The sequence below is a fragment of the Leopardus geoffroyi genome, chromosome C1 (genome assembly GCF_018350155.1).
Source record: "Leopardus geoffroyi isolate Oge1 chromosome C1, O.geoffroyi_Oge1_pat1.0, whole genome shotgun sequence".
NCBI lineage: Eukaryota > Metazoa > Chordata > Mammalia > Carnivora > Felidae > Leopardus > Leopardus geoffroyi.
The window spans coordinates 210,565,955-210,582,812 of NC_059328.1; the positions used below are offsets into that span (position 1 = coordinate 210,565,955).

The following is a 16,858-nucleotide window of genomic DNA, read 5'->3' on the forward strand; positions in this document are numbered from 1 at the left end:
AGGGAATAACTGGATTGCCAGGATTCTCAGGTCCTCCTGGACTTCCAGTAAGTAATGGGGAAAATATGTAAAGTTAAAAAATAAAAAGAAAGCTCATTTTAATAAAGAGGTTAAAGCAGTAGTGCATGGAAATGGGTACTGAGACATATGCTACATGATGAAAATGTCACAGTAGAATCACATAATATATTAGAGTGTGAATTTGTAGGACATACAAGTCAAATTGTATTTCCTGAAATCCATGCAGAATAGAATGGTACAAAGTGGAACAAGACAGGATGGGGCTTGGCAGTATGAGATGGTATAGCGTGGAGTGAGTTGGGATGGTATGGGATGGGTTAGAATGGAATGGGATGGGATGCAGTGGAATAGGATGGGATGGGATAGAATGGAATGAGATGGGATGGGATGGGACAGAATGGGATAGGATAGGATAGAATGGGATGGGATGGGATGAGATAGAATGGGATGGGATGGGAAGGAATGAGACAGAATGGGATGGGATGGGATGGGATAGAATGAGATAGAATGGAATGGGATGGGATGGGATGGGATGGGATGGGATGCGATGGAATGAGATGAGATAGAATGGAATGGGATGGGATGGGATGGGATGGGATGGGATGGAATGGGATGAGATAGAATGGACTAGAATAGATGAGATAGGATAGGATAGGATAGGATAGGATAGGATAGGATAGGATAGGATAGATGGAATAAAATGGAATGGAGTGTAGTGTGGAATAGAGTGGAATACAACAGGATAGGATAGGATAGGATAGGATAGGATAGGATAGATCAGAATAGAATAGAATAGAATAGAATAGAGTAGAATAAAATAGATGGAATAAGATAGATTATCTCTGTTGAATAGTGTAGAATAGTAAAATAATAGTTACTTCATGCACATATCCCTCTTCTTTTTCCTTTCTTTTCTTCCAGCTTAAAACAGCACGTTAAGGGACTTCATTTTGTATAGAAAGGTCTCTTGTTATATCTAAAATATCTGTATCTCACTTGGTAATTTTTGGTTTTGTTAGCCCATTTTATTTGCTATGATTTTTACTTAAGTCATCTAAAATAACTGTATATACTACTTAACTATTAATAGCCATTTGTATTTAAATAACTCTAAATTAGCCCATCTTTTTCCTCACCTTGGGTTCCTCACTCTTGTCGCTTGTTCCCGGGGTCTGGGGCTCATGCCTCCTTTCTGAGACTTGCTGTGTTTCCAGGGCACCCCGGGCCATCCTGGACCATATGGACCTGCTGGTGTACCAGGGTGCAATGGTTCTAAGGTATGTGCTCCTCACACAGGAGCTGGTCGGGAAACATTCTGCCAAATGAGTCAGTCAAGGTGAAGGAGGAATGAGACGGCACAGGCTTTCCTTGAAAGATCCTTTTAGCCAAAACCAATAGTGTGCATACAGAAACTTAACGGTTTTCTTTCCTCCTCTGGTTTGATTTCTGATTGTCTTTTGGGGGCGTTCTCTCGTGTTCTCCCACAGAAGGATGGGGGGACCTCACCTGGTTACTTTCGCCTGAGGTTGTGAGTGTATGCAAATCAGAAACCAAAAGCGTGGAATGCGAAATTGGTCTTCGGCAAGGAACGACTGAACTTTGCAGTGTTCACTCATCCTCTTTGTTTCCTGACTGCACTCTCCTTTTCCCAGAATGGTGGCCATGAAAGAACTAATTAGTAAAGTTTCAAGGAAACAGCAATTAAAAAGTTCTTGGCACAATTAGACTTTTGCCATTTATGCACAATTTGAGAAATAGTAGATTCTAATCCTGTTTTCAATTAAGATAATGGTTTTCTGGCCTTCAGCCTCATGACCCAGCAGCCATAAGGAATTTGGGTTACTTTGTCTAGATTTACCACTGCAGGGTTGGAAGACAGAAACAGGGAAGAGATCTCAATAGGCTGTTCTAGAACAACTAAGGAAGAATGACAAGCTTTGTCTGTCTTCCAGGGTGAGCAAGGGTTTCCAGGCCTTCCGGGGATACCAGGCTACCCAGGGATCCCGGTAGGTGTCCATTTCTAACTCTGTATAAAGTGTAAACACAAGCCATTTACTCCAGAATGGCCGTATGCTGAAATCCGTCAAGATTGTGGGAAAGTCTAGAGCAGCTGAGAGGAGACATTCAACTAATGGGTGGCGAATGAATGAATAAATGCGTTGAGTTCAGGTTTGCACTTTGAGGCTTCATTTTGCATTTGAGACATCTAAGCGGAGATGACTGATAGGCAGCTAGATCTGCTCAGAGAGGCCCTGGATGGTGGTGACTCAAGGAGCAAGAATAAGGAGAAAAGAGCCTTGGACATGACTTAGAAAGCTCTAGCAAGGGATGTCCGGGTCAAGGAGGATAAGCCCGTAAAGAGGAGGGGCCCCTGGTGGTAGAAAGAAAACCAGAAGGAGTAGATGATGGGAGCCTAGGAAAGATGTATTTCCGTAGAGGGGAGTGGCAGACAGCTGCCCGATGCTGCCGAGAAGTCCACGAAGATCTGACAACTTGTCATTGACTTTAACAACATCACCATCATTGCAGGACTTAGCAAAGGATACTTTGAGCATGGATGGGGCATGAGGCAGGTGTGGGACTGAGGAGTGAATGGGATCTGACCAGAATGGGAAGGTTGCAGATGACATGACGAAGAGATACGGGCAGTACTGGCAGGGGGAGATTAAAGGGGAGGTTTTGTTTCTTTAAATGAAAGAAAGTTGAACATATTTAAAAGCCAGCGGGAAGTATACAGCGAGAGAGGGGTTGAATAGCAGTGAGGACAAAGCAGTGATTCTGTGTATTTGGTTTCCTTTTCTTAGGGTGCTGTTGGCTTGAAAGGAGAAAAGGTAAGTCATGTGCGGCATATTGGTATTGAAAATCTCCGAGGCGCCTGCATGGCTCAGTGAGTTAAATGTCCAACTTGACTTCCGTTCAGGTCTTGATCTCAAGACGGTTTGTGAGTTGGAGCCCCGCATGGGCTCTGCGCTGACAGCGTGGAGTCTGCTTGAGATTCTCCCTCTTTCTCTGCCCCTCCCCTGCTCATGCTTTCTCTGTCTCTCAAAATAAACAGATTAAAAAAAGAAGAAGAAAGAAAGTAAATCTCTAATGGTACATCTGAAAGGGGTTCCATTAAATGATGAGATATAAGTGATTCCAAATCGGGTTTCATAATTAATTCAGAAACCAGTTAATAATTGGACCATGATATTTGTTCCTATCGGACAACTTCTTTTAGCTCTTTCTGTAAATACCTCTTAAGAAATACAAGTTTTGGAAAACGCTTGAAGGAAATAGAGTCTAGGAGGAAAGAACTGACATCAGGCTCAGGGTCCCGACTTCCAGATCAGGAGCTGCCACTAATTCTGGAATCTTGAGAAATGCTCTGTCATTCTTATGTCTTTCTTGCTTGCCCAGGAAATTGTCTATCTTAGGATGTATGAAAATCTTAGATCTCTTCCAAACTGAGTAATCTTAAATCTTTTCTCTACGTGTATGCCCTGAAAAGCACTTTTATCCTTGAAGCAGTAGAAGTTTGAATAAGCAATTTAAAGGAGCTTTGCAAATATAACATTGGTTACAGTTGATGAAGTTCTTTATTTTCAAGGGAGCTCCCGCTGCAGAAGGTATAGAACTTGATGGAAGAGGTGACCCCGGGTTGCCAGGAGCCCCAGGATTACAGGTATAGCACTTCAGGGATGGTCTTCTCATTCTCATTTCTCTGGTTCTGGCTCTCTTTCTCTGTCTCTGTCTGTCCATCTCTCCCTCTTTCTCCCTTCTCTGTGTCTCTGCATCTCTGTCTTTGTCTCTGCCCCTCCTCTCTCTCTCTTCCCCTAGATCTTTTCCTCCCCCTCTTAGGAACATTTTTATTGTTTGTTTTCCATTTTCTTTTTTGTTTTGTTTTCCTTTTTCATGGAGATACTATTGACATATGACATATTCGTTTCAGGTGTTGAGGGTAGTGATCAGAGATTTGTACATATTGTGAAATGATCCCCACAATAAGTCTAGTTAACATCCATCACCACCGTGACAAATATTTTTTTTCTTATGATGAGAACTTTACTCTCTTAGCAGCTTTCAAATCTGGAATATGATGTTATTGACTGTAGTCATTATGCTGTACCTTACATCCCTAAGACTCATTTATTTATAACTGGACATTTGTACATTCCACCTATGCTCCACCCCCACCTCTGACAACTGCAAGAACATTTGCAGTAGACATTCACATGTCTTCTGTTTACATATCGACTTCATTTCACTCTAGAATATTCACTTTATGAGAAACTCCATGAAACTAACATAAAGGGATGATTTTGTTCCTAAGTCTTTTAATCTCTTCTTAAATCTCAATTACCCGGGCTTTTCTACACCTAAGAAGGAATGTTCAAGGAATAGTTATGTTCCGCTTACTCTATATTTGTTGAAATCAAGCATAGGTTTGTATCATACATTGAATATCATTTAAAACTATAATGTTAAGTAATAGCCCTATTACAAAATTTGCAGGAGTAAGTGGGTTTTATTTAAATGTGCCTTTTTCCTGTAGAGTGGTTTACTTTCTGATCCATATGTATGTAGATCTGAGTGTGATCCCAGATGGATACAAAGAGACACAGCCATTTGGGGGACTGTGTATGCTTTACTTTGTGATCCAAAAGGATTTTTTGGTAGACCTCAGGCACAGGTACTAACTTCCAGGTTAAAACCAGAAATATTTTAACTTAGTTCAAAAGTATATGTGGAAATTTCTGGAAATTTGTCTAAGTGAGTCAAAGAGTTTGAGTTTAGGTTGTTGAGCTCCTGGATGGTGACCCCTGCCAACCAATGGTGAGCCACAAAATGGCAGAATGACATGCTTAGGAGGCTTTACCGACCTTTGAGGAAAGATACAGAACATGATGCCTCTTGATTTTTCTTGTTTAAGAAACATTTAAGGGGCCCGATGCTGAAGAAAAGGGATCCAGTAAGAAGAGATCGCAGCCATCTGGGACGTTGATGTGTCCTTTAAGTGTGCATTGAGTGTCGGCTAGGTACTACAGGGTGCTACTGATGAAGATCTAACAGTGGGACATTCATGTATACAAGAAACATGAATTACATGCCAGTTATATGCCAGGAGCTATTCTAGGCTGTAGAGATACCACAGTGCAAAAATCAGCAACCCCCCCCCCCAAAAAAAAAAATTCTTGCCATCATGGAGCTTACATTCTAGTAGGGGAAAATAGAAAACAAAAAGTAAATTAATAAGTGTTGGTTAGATAGTAAAAAATGCCAAGGAGGAAAAGACTGCAAGGCCAGGGGATAAAGGAGTGTCCAGGTTGGAAGGAGGGTTGTGGCTTTACATTGGGCGGGCTGGGAAAGGATGACATTTGAGTGAAAATAAGAAAAGGGAAAGGAAGTCGGTCCTCTAGATGTCTGGGGGAAGAGGATTCTAGACAGAAGGAGAGCAGGTGGAAAGCCCTATGGGAGGAGTATGCTTGGCTGAGAGACAGGCAGACAGAGAGACAGACACACAGACAAAAGCAAAATTTCAAAGATTTAAAAACCCTTCTAAAGTAAAGCAACGGCTCTGGTCATGCTCCTGGAAATGTTACCATCCAGGTATCCCTGGCAACCTGTCCTACATGGCAACGCGCTTTTAGGCACCTTTTTTTTTTTCCTTACCCCACCCCCCCCCTTTTTTTTTGTAATTAACTGCAGCCATGAATGAGAGCCATCATGCTCCTCAACTTTCATTAAAATATGTTAATAGATTTAATTAATGGACATTGTTCTCAGGTAAGAAGTAAACTTAAACTTACCCTCCTCTTCTCTTAATTTACAGGGCTTACCAGGCCTTCCAGGTTTTCCTGGACCCGTTGGTCCACCTGGCCCTCCAGGGCTCTTTGTGAGTATGAAGCCATCACAGCTATAGGCACTGTAAACTAATAAATTCATTATAGCTAAAAGCTTTACACAGAGTTTTCGGCTTGGTACACATTTCCTGCTGTAATTTTCACTTCTGGATTTTTCTAGGGCTTTCCAGGAACCATGGGACCTCCGGGACCTAAGGTAGATTATAGTTCATGTGTCACAACAGCCAGAACGCCCTAAGCAAGCTAAAAGCCAAACCTGGCCTGATTGGACATGTGCTCACTGCCCAGACCCTCTCTGGAAGCCACAGGATTATTCCCTGGAATAATCCATGGAAAGGAATGGGGCAGACAGCTCTGCACCCCTCACTCGCTTCTCCCTGCACTTAGTAACTTGATCCCTGATAATTCAGTTATAAGGAGCTCCGTATCAGGAAAGGGCAAGTCCGTAGGTTTCCCATTTCTGATAATCCTACTGATCACCCAATACTTTATCCTATAAACTTTTGCAGCGGACTGTTCCCCAAACCAACCTGATCTTAAGCCAGTACATGAAGGGCCCTGCATGTCTTTCTCTTCTCTCATGTCACTAAATTACTACTGAAGACTGAATTGTATTCTTAGCCTCTCTAGGAATTTCGGAATCCCAAAGTTCAGCTACCCTTGCTTCTTCTTTTTAAGATGAGAAAACTAGGGCATCAGAAAGTTAGGTAACCAGCTAGTGGCTGAGCCAGATAAATGTCCTCTGAGCTGGTTTCCTTTCCCCATGCCACATCATGCCTTCATTTGCCCTATTAAGTATATCCCGTAAGCTTTCTGCATTTCACGATCTCTACTTTTGAAAGAAACATAGTGTGCCTCTCTCCTCCAAGAAATAGCTAAAATAATTTTGACAATACTGACATTATAATTAAAATGTAAATGGTCAGTTACAAACATTGGCACTTCAGTGGGTTTAGACCATTCATAGTCATTTTTTTTTTTAAATAATTTTGTTTTGTCTTTTCTTACAGGGTCACATGGGCGATAATGTGATAGGACAAAAAGGAGAGCGGGTAATTCAAATACTGGGGTTTATTTGTGGGCAAGACATTGTAAGTCTCAGAGCAACCAACCTATACGTCTCAGTCACTGAGTGACACTGAAATAAATGTGTGTGTTTGCTCTATCATTGGCTCTATCTTCTCACCGAAGAACCAACAGGGAAGGAGCATCTGTCTTTCAAAAAAGCAAAGGTGATGTTGTTCAGCTTTGCATTCCTGAGTGTATTTGTGTTTAGGGTGTGAAAGGATTGACAGGACCCCCTGGACCACCAGGAACGGTTATTGTGACGCTAACCGGCCCAGATAACAGAACGGTAACTCTTCCACTTTATTACTAGGGTTGTGTCTTCTCACTTCTGGGGGGAGGTCCTTGTGATCTTTTACCTCTTTTATAAGTTCCGTCTAAGCCCAGTTCAGCCCTGCCTGAACCTCTGGATTTTATTTTATCCCCATCTTTTACTGGAGAACCAGAAAACAATGAGACAGGGATGTGAGGCAAGATCAGAGGCAAGCAGCTTCCAAGATTCTAGAAGGTGGAGCCTGGATCTAATTTTGCTCACCTCTTATCCCCATCCCTTCTCACTGTTCCCAACTCAGATGGGGATTCAGTGAGTATGTTTGAATAAATGATAACAAAATGGTTATTTGGCTCTGATCCAACTGGATAGTAATGACCTAAAGATATGGGTGGACTGGTATTGTAACCAACTGAGACATTTTTATCTGCCATTATAACCCCAGGGGCCATTTGGCCCTAATTTCTCTCTCAGGACACTGTGACCCTGTTTTTTGACATTAACATTTGCATTTTGTTCCTACCATGGGGTAGCTGGAAAGACCAGGATATAGAACTGAATTGAATGCTCAGAAAAAGTGAATCACAATATAATACCCCAAACCTAGACACTAGGTTGATCCTGGAATGCCTGGGATGGGGGGAGGGAAGTGAGGGGTTAACTAACAATTTTCTTGTGGAAGAAATAAACACAAATCATCCTTCTTTTTAAGACTTGTGATTATTTTCAATAATAGCTTGATTGAAATATAATTCACATATCATAATTCACACATCCATTTTAAAGAATAAAATTCATGGGTTTTAGTTATAATTAATTTTAACATTATTGAAATATAATTTACATACCATGAAATTTGCTCTCTAATGTACAATTCAGTGGCTTTCAGTGCATTCATGTGGTTTACAAGTATTACCACCTGCAATTTTAGAACACTTTCATCACCTCAAAAATAAACTAAAAATAAAATAATTTTTAGTGATAGAAATTATCAAAACAAAACTGAAAAGAGTTAAAGCAAAACACGGCAAAATTTGGTATAATCAAAATAATAACTCTCATTGAAGATTGGAGAAAAATTTACCTGAGGAAAATAACCACTTTTAAGAGGTAATTGACAAAAATAAAATTAATAAAGTCTAAAATTGTATTGGCTAGAAATTGACAGGAAAAAAAATCTTATTTTGACAAAATCTAGATCTGGAAGATTTGATCAAGGGGGAAAAAATCAAGTTTGAAAAAAAAAAAAAAAAACTGATGCCCCAAGAGATGATTCACAAGAGGGAAAATACAATCAATAAAATGCAATTAGGGGGCAGACAAACCTGATTAATGGAAATCAAATTCTCATCATAACATATACTCAGAAAATGATCCCAATGAAAATAATTTCTGTATATTAAAATGAAAATAAGATACATTAAAAATGATTTGAATGTGCTTATTGAAAACTGATGCAGGAATTAAATTGGTTGAACACAGTTTGATCCAAAAGATAACTTTCTTTAAAAAAAAGAAAAAAAAAGTCTGTGTTTAGTTTCAATGGGTTCACAAGTATAACATTTGAAATGTGAAAAACAATAATGTGTCGTGTTAACAAGAGGTACATAAGTACTTTGTAAATCCAGTACGTTGAACAGATAGAGAAATCTGGAAAAGCAGTAGAATCTTATTTGATCTGTGTGTAATGACCTGAAATTGTTTTTGTAGCAGGACCTCAAGGGAGAGAAAGGGGACAAGGGAGCCATGGGCAAATCCGGACCTCCTGGACCCTCAGTAGGTCATTTACACTCATGCTGTTCCCTTGAAACATAAAGTAGAGCCTTAGTGCCTATTTTGATATACGATCTACTTTTACATCTTAATATTTGCTAAAGCACGATAGTATTTTACTGCAGAGGTCATGAGTATACTAGAATTATTTTACACCTACTTCTAGCTGAAATCCCTACGCTGTGGTATATGTGCCCAATGTCACCCATCTTACGATTCATCTTCAACATCTGTTTTTTTTTTTATTATTATTATTATTATATAATTTATTGTCAAGTTAGCTAACATACAGTGTGCTCTTTGCTTCAGGGGTAGATTCCCATGATACATCACTTACATACAACACCCAGTGCTCATCCCAACTAGTGCCTTCCTCAATACCCACCACCCATTTTCCCCACCCCCTGCCCTCCCACCCACATCAACCCTCAGTTGGGTCTCTGTATTTAAGAGCCTCTTATGGTTTGCCTCTCTCTCTGTTTGTAACTATTTTTTTCCCTTCCCTTCCCCCGTGGTCTTCTGTTAAGTTTCTCAAATTCCACATATGAGTGAAAACATGATATCTGTCTTTGACTGACTTATTTTACTTAGCATAATACCCTCCAGTTCCAGCCATGTTGTTGCAAATGACAAGATTTCATTCTTTTTTCATTGCCAAGTAGTATTCCATTGTGCCTATATATGCCACAGCTTCTTTATCCGTTCATCAGTTGATGGGCATTTGGGCTCTTTCCATATAGCATCTTGTATTTTAGCATTTATTTTTAAATGAATACTTATAAATAAGATTTCCCTCTTAGATGAACCATGATTTTAACATTTTTAAAATATAACAGAATAATCAGAAGGAAAAAGTTAATGGCAATCAAGATAAGTAAAAAAAGTCAATAATATGTACAATTTGATATAACTCTCATTAATACAGGGACCGCCTGGGGAATCTTATGGAGCTGAAAAAGGTGCTCCTGGAGAACCTGGCCCGCAGGTAAATTTGGAAATTCAGTGTCATGTGCAGCCTGTATTAGTAAGTACTCAGGACTATTTAGGAAGCAAGTGTAAGATACCCATCTCAAACTAGCTTAGATTTTTATAAGTTTTTTAAAGATTTAGGAAATATGGGGTGCCTGGGTGGTTTAGTCGGTTAAGCATCTGACTCTGGCTCAGGTCATGATTTTGTAGTTTGTGAGTTTGAGCCCTGGGTCCAGCTCTATGCTGACAGCTTGAAGCCTGGAGCCTGCTTCCTATCTGTGTCTTCCTCTCTCTCCGCCTCTCTCCTGCTCATCATGCTCTGTCTCTTTCTCTCAAAAATAAGTAAATATTTAAAAAAATTTAAGAAATGAGACTTATTTGTTCAAGTAGCTGAGAAGTTTAAAGCTGAAACAGCCTTCAAGGACTTCAGAGCCTGAAACAATAAGGCGGGAGGCGGGGCCCTCCATACCATTTCTCCCCCTCTGTGTGCATTGATTGGCCTCATGCTCTCCTTTGACAATGACCTTCTTCCTTGTAGGTGGCAATAGAGAGAAAAGGTGAGAAGTTCAGATTAATGGCATCCAAGGAGACGGTGTGTTTCCCTGTGGCCATTAATAAAACCCCAGAGAATCTCTCTAATTGACCCAACTTGGTTCTATGCCTCACTCTGGAAAGCGAACTGTGGCCAGGAAGAAGTTTCCAGGGTTGGCCAGACCAGCGGGGTTAGGGTTATTGTGACTGAGAGCCCCATCAGAATCACACAAAGTGAGGGAACGGCCACTCCCCAAAGAAAATGGGACATGCTGTGACATGGGTAGTGGGGACACTGAAGTCGCCAGGGTCCACTCACCCGGCCAGCTCTATTTTTAGAAATATTTAACCACATATATTGTGTTTAAATTCTAAAAATTTTACATTGAGAAAAGTGTATATTTTTCTAAGAAAAAATAGTATGGTTTTTATTCTGTCATGGAGAGTAGACTTCATAATAGGTCATCCAAAAGCCCTGTCTGTTTAGAACACTGCACCATATTTTTATAAATATGTTCAAATACAGGCATATCTGCAGTTCGGGGAATTGCCAACATTTTGAATAGTTTGTGAACACCTCCCTCTTTCTAAGCTTTTTTGTCCACTCCTCTGCTTTTTCAAGTTTTCTTCCAAGCTTGGGTGGATAGTATTAGATCTCACTGAAGCTTAGCTCTTAATTTCCAATCTTCCCCTGATTTCCCCTTCCCCTGATTTCCCCGGCTCTGCCCTTCCCACCAAGAGAAGGTCATACGTGTTCCATGATTAGTAGTGTTTTTTTTTTTTTTTCTTCTAACAAATGGGTGGGGAGTCTCAGTCAGGCTCTTTTGCCCAAGGTCGAGAGGAGACGATCGTATCATTTAGGTTTTCCATATTTATTAAATGATGTGTTTCTGTTTTAGGGAAAACCTGGAAAAGATGGAACCCCTGGTTTCCCTGGCACTGAGGTAAAGACATGATTTGGCCCATCGATGTTATTGAAATGTCGGTTCCATTCGGTGAAGAAGCACTCTGGGGAGTCATCAGTAGTTACTCATCTAGAAAAAGCATGTGGCCTTTTAAACCTACATTTGAGAGCCAGAGTGCAACACCCTCACTGTGAAGAGAGACCATCTGAGCCATCCTCATTTTTCTTTGCAAAAAGGGGTTCCAACGGCTCTTGCTTCCCACAGAAGAAATTGACCCGTGGGCCTTCTGACCCATTCTCTCTGCCCTTTTCCACAGGGAGCCAAAGGCAACAGGGGCTTCCCTGGGTTACCAGGTGAAGACGGCATTAAGGTAAAATAGGTACAAGGAATTGCGACCAGTGTTCATTAAAATACCTTAGTTATATTGGTTAAGAGGAAGTGAGGGATGTGAAGTTTGCATGGACACCTGAAGGGCAGTTGTGTGGGAAAGATATAAAACTCGCTCTGTGTGGCAGAAGCTGGCTGACACAGTGACCAGTGAGATTCAGCTTCCTCATGAGGAAGGAGCTGGAGAAGTCCTGCAGGCGAGGGTTTCAGGTCATCGGAGGGCAAGTGTAGGCTGAACCCCACGAGTCTCGGCCTGGGTCATGACACACTGAAAGGTCACGATTAATGAATTGTGCGCTGTAGTCCGTTTCATGCGTTGCCGGCAACATGTTACATAATTTTCAAATAATTGTTGAGTCGGTAAGGAAGGGGGTGGGTTACGGGTGAGTTGGGACAGTGGGAACTGCATATAACTCACAGCCTCGTTTTGCCGTGCCTGTGATCTGGGCGAGAACGTGGGACTGTGTAATGCATAGAAACACCCTCTGAAGGTACTGCCACGGAGGGAATCCGGAAATCCCTAGAGCCACAGCTGCTTCTCGGGACCTTGTTGACAGGATTCTTGCCCCAGATGTGGCCCTCCAGGGAAATAACCCAAAGTCAGTTTATGACTTAGCTGTGCATTTTGCTTTTTCAGTATACCAAATGTATAGATATTTTGGATTAATGTACTCACAATTTGTAACTGTCTTTCAACACAGGGGTGGAAAGGGGACATTGGCCCTCCAGGATTCCGTGGTCCAGTAAGTGTAACTAAAGACAATGTCCGCTTGTCATGGGTGATCAAGTCCTCCAAAGCATCAAGGAAATTTTGAATCGGCGTCTCTCATTAACTGTTAAGATAGAGATGATAGTATTTACTTTTTTATCAAGCCAAGGAAGAAAATAGCTGTTGTCATTATTTGTCCATTTGACAGTGGATAAATATTTCTATTTGGTCCTATGTGGTCTCTGGAAGGCACTAGCAATGCCCACCCTCGGCGGTGGGAAAGAAGAAAACCTTTGTTCAATCACACATGGCCCCAGGTGACCTGTGGCCTTGAGCAGAGCAGGAGGGGTGCCGTGGAGGTCAGCTGGGGTACCCAGGGCAGAGGGAGAGAGCCCCACCCACTCCGTCTGGGCATGGGTATATGACATCCTGCACTTCTGGGCAGCACGAGCCCAACCAGGGCCAGCAGAAGCCACTGACCCCAAGCCCAAGCTCCGTCTCAGCAGGCTGTCTCCTCTCTGCAGTGTGGATGTGGATTGCACTGATGTCTGTCAGCTCCTGACTGCAGAGATAGAGCACATTCTCTATTTTGTGACCCTGTCGCTTAAGGAGATGGGTAAAAGAGATCTGGGCTCTGACTTCCAGTATCCCTTCATCTCCTGCCTTAAAGGACAGTGGTTCTCAGGTTCAATGCGCTGAGTGGAGCTGCCATTCAGAAAGGACGGTGGTAGTAGGAGAGTCGCGGGGTGGGGGGGAGGGGGGGATCCCATTCCTAACACCATTCTCAGACCCCTCAGCCTAAGTAATTTAACTAAGTAAACTTAACTAAGTAAAGTAACTGGAGGAAGGTCCTGGAAATTCTCACCTTCACACAACAAGTAAGTGATTCGGATGCAAATAGCCCCAAAATACTTTTATGGAGTTGCTGGAAAGAATAATTGGGCCTTAGGGTGAAAGCACTTAGCCAACCCTTGGCAGGTGCACATATGCCATTACGGATTTTGATGGAGATTATTATATTATCATTACTGTTATTATTGCGAGTTATTTTTTGTGACTGTATACATAGTGTTTAACCACAATACTCTTGTTACCTCTTTTTTTTTTTTTTTTCAACGTTTATTTATTTTTGGGACAGAGAGAGACAGAGCATGAGCGGGGGAGGGGCAGAGAGAGAGGGAGACACAGAATCGGAAACAGGCTCCAGGCTCTGAGCCATCAGCCCAGAGCCCGACGCGGCGCTCGAACTCGCGGACCGCGAAATCGTGACCTGGCTGAAGTCGGAGGCTTAACCGACTGCGCCACCCAGGCGCCCCTTGTTACCTCTTTTTTAAACAAGCCAGCAAAGTCATGGGCCCCGTGCAGCATACAGGAAAACAAAACAAAAAACAAACCTTTTCTTTTCCCTTCTTCTTTCATTTAAGATAAATGTACCAAGTTCTAAATGAAATCTCCTTGCCAGTTGCGCTGGAGGGGAATTAGCATTCCCAGTTTGCTGTGTGTATGTGTTTTAATTCCAGTTTCTATTATCATCCCTGGAAATTCTGCTTACGAAGTAGATGGTTAAAGACCAACAGTAGGTCCACGGAGCATGTCAGAAACAAGAGTCCTCAATTATTGCAAGTCATTGGTATCCTGAAATTTAAAGAAACAATCAGAGTATTTTTTGATGTGTGGGTCCCAACGGACTCTGAAATAAAGTTAGCTCATGAGGACAAGTGTTTTTAAAAAGTGAAATAGAATAGGGCCACCTGGGTGGCTCAGTCAATTGAGCATCCGACTTCAGCTCAGGTCATGATCCTGTGGTTCGATTTGTGGGTTTGAGCCCCGCATCGGGCTCTGTGCTGTCAGCCCAAGAGCCTGGAGCCTACTCCTGATTCTGTGTCTCCCACTCTGTCTGCTCCTCCTCTCTCTCTCTCTCAAAAATAAATAAACATTAAAAAAATTAAGTGAGATAGAATATACTGAAAAATCAGCATTGATCAAATGTCAAAATGGTAAGTCACTGTGAAACTTCAATTTCTGCATACATATTCACACATATCTAGATACGTATGTATGTATATTTATAACTATGAGTATGTGAGCTGGGTCACATCATAAAATGTATTTCTAGTTGAAAGCCCATGAAGTATATGATGCCATGATACCAGAAACATCAACTTTTATCTTTGCATGTATCCATTATGTATATATGACTACCATATTTCTGCTAACACATAAACCTATGAATTCAGGAAGATAAGGAAAATATCATTTGGGCCAAAATAAAAGACATTGGAATATGGCATCTGGTGAGCTCTCCATAAATAGCTATCTTTTCTCTTTATTTGTTCCTTTTTCCTTTAAGACAGAATATTATGATGCATACCAGGAAAAGGGGGATGTAGGAATTCCAGGCCCACCAGGCCCCAAAGGAGCTCGTGGCCCACAGGGTGAGGATAAATTTCTTCCTAAAGCGTTTGCTGCCTATTTCCCTGTGTTTCTCTCCAGGCAACATGTAACATAAGCTTATAGACCTAGAATTTGCAGGGAGCGGGGGGGGGGGGGGGGGGGGGGGGGGAAGAAAGGTCTCCCAATTTTCATGGCCTCCTAATTTTCATACTTTTATATGAAAATTCCATAGGTGCTATACCACAGAAGGTAGTTAAATTCTTTGTGTGTGCAAGCATGAAGTTCAAGTCGGACAAGAAAACACTAATAATGGCCAGAGGGCAGGAGGAGGGAACGTAAAGAATCAGCAATCTTAGTGGGATACAAAAGAAAAAATGGAGACCCTGAAAAACCGTAATTTGAGCAAATCCATATAATAGTGACAAGAAGGGACTGAAATCTGGGGTTTCCCAACTCCTGGCACCATGAAGCAGAGTCACATTTATTAGATTCTGTCCCTTTGGGTAGATACATTGGAAAGGTCTAGGCCAAGAGCTCTCCTCTCTGGTTACACATCAGAATCCCTGGGAACTTCTAAAAACATGCCAAGTCCCATCCCTGTGATTCTGATGCAACTGTCTGGAGGTGGGGGCGGGGAGAGGGGGGAGGCTGAGCACCGGTAGATTGCAAATCTCTCCAGATTATTCTAGTGTGTGGCCGGGATCGAGAACCACTGATCTGAGGCAAATTATTGATACACATAAGATTTCAAAGGAGAATTTCACTCAAAAGAGTAAAAACACCTAGCATTCTTAAATAAACGGACAGAGAAGTATAGCTACAGACACAGATTTTTTTTTAATCTGATATATGGTCACTACAAATCCCTTCCATGTGTCCAAGAATTAGAACCCCGTGCGATGTTATTGGAGATGGAACACCATCTTCTAGCACCTGAACCGTTCCAACCAAGTGTCACATACACAGCAGGCTCCTCGTAGATCTCTGCGGAATTGTTTGAAGGTGCAAAGGTGGCATGATTCGCTTTTGAATGTTAGGCATCTAAGACTAGTTCCTTCTCTGCGGTTTGTCTCAATCAGCAAAGTTTTCCTTTATCTGTCTCTGTGGGAGTAGAGAAAAAGTATGAAAATATTTATTATTGATTATTATGATATTGTCACCCAAGATTTCAAAAATGGGGGGAGGGGAGTGTTTATATCCTTACCAGCGATTAATTACTGTTACGGATTTATAGGTCCCAGTGGTCCTCCTGGAGTTCCTGGAAGTGTTGGTAGGTACCTGCGTCTCAGGGCATCAACAGAAATGCTCTTAAAAGGAAAATCACCTTTGCACTGCTTGCATAGGACAGATGTTTCACTAACGGGGCCAAAAGTGTTTCCAGCTTCCTAATTGTTAACTTTGTCACTAATGGGGCCAAAAGTGTTTCCAGCTTCCTAATTGTTAACTTTGTGATTTACCCCCGAAATGGGGGTGGGGGGAGTGAAAATGGACACAAAATAACTTAGAAATGCTTTTTTTTTTACTTCTCAGCGGTTGTAACTAAGTGTAAGACAATAACTGAAGCCTCCAAGCTCAGAGGAGGCACAGAGGTAGAAAACAGTAATTTGCAGTCATTAGGCTGGCTAAAAAAAGAGGGTTTTCATAGTGTATCCCATGTCGCATAAGATGCATAGATTATGCTTTCTTGTGAAGTTTTAAATTTCACAGTACATTATTTACGGACATGCAGACAATTCCATAAAGTATAAAAACATCCATGAGTCACTGGAGTGGTTGCCTCTTGAGAGAGGAAGACGAGGATCAAGGGCGTTTAATCAAGGATTAACCTCAGTGGCTTTAATTATAAGTGTAATGCCATCACATGTCAGTTTGTAGAGGAAACGAAATCATGAAAAAAGCAGCGAAGATTTGATAAGCCCTGCTGTCGATTATAATCTTCTCTATACCATGTTGTGTATTAAACTATTATGTAATTTTGAAAATGAATTAA

At 41.5% G+C, this 16,858-nt stretch overlaps 1 protein-coding gene across 2 annotated transcripts in view; it reads left to right on the forward strand.

Moving 5' to 3' along the window:
* Window positions 1-16,858, forward strand: part of COL4A3 (collagen type IV alpha 3 chain) — a 134,345-nt gene that overhangs the window by 70,274 nt on the left and 47,213 nt on the right. The window contains exons 5-20 of one of the 2 annotated variants that reach the window (XM_045481520.1): window positions 3-47; window positions 1,236-1,298; window positions 1,974-2,027; window positions 2,826-2,852; window positions 3,611-3,685; window positions 5,834-5,896; window positions 6,025-6,060; window positions 6,875-6,916; window positions 7,141-7,218; window positions 8,911-8,976; window positions 9,899-9,958; window positions 11,373-11,417; window positions 11,695-11,748; window positions 12,467-12,508; window positions 14,825-14,909; window positions 16,103-16,138. In XM_045481520.1, coding sequence (XP_045337476.1) covers window positions 3-47; window positions 1,236-1,298; window positions 1,974-2,027; window positions 2,826-2,852; window positions 3,611-3,685; window positions 5,834-5,896; window positions 6,025-6,060; window positions 6,875-6,916; window positions 7,141-7,218; window positions 8,911-8,976; window positions 9,899-9,958; window positions 11,373-11,417; window positions 11,695-11,748; window positions 12,467-12,508; window positions 14,825-14,909; window positions 16,103-16,138 — 871 coding nt within the window. The remainder of the gene's footprint in view (window positions 1-2; window positions 48-1,235; window positions 1,299-1,973; window positions 2,028-2,825; window positions 2,853-3,610; window positions 3,686-5,833; window positions 5,897-6,024; window positions 6,061-6,874; window positions 6,917-7,140; window positions 7,219-8,910; window positions 8,977-9,898; window positions 9,959-11,372; window positions 11,418-11,694; window positions 11,749-12,466; window positions 12,509-14,824; window positions 14,910-16,102; window positions 16,139-16,858) is intronic. The other variant, XM_045481521.1, reaches the window with a different exon arrangement.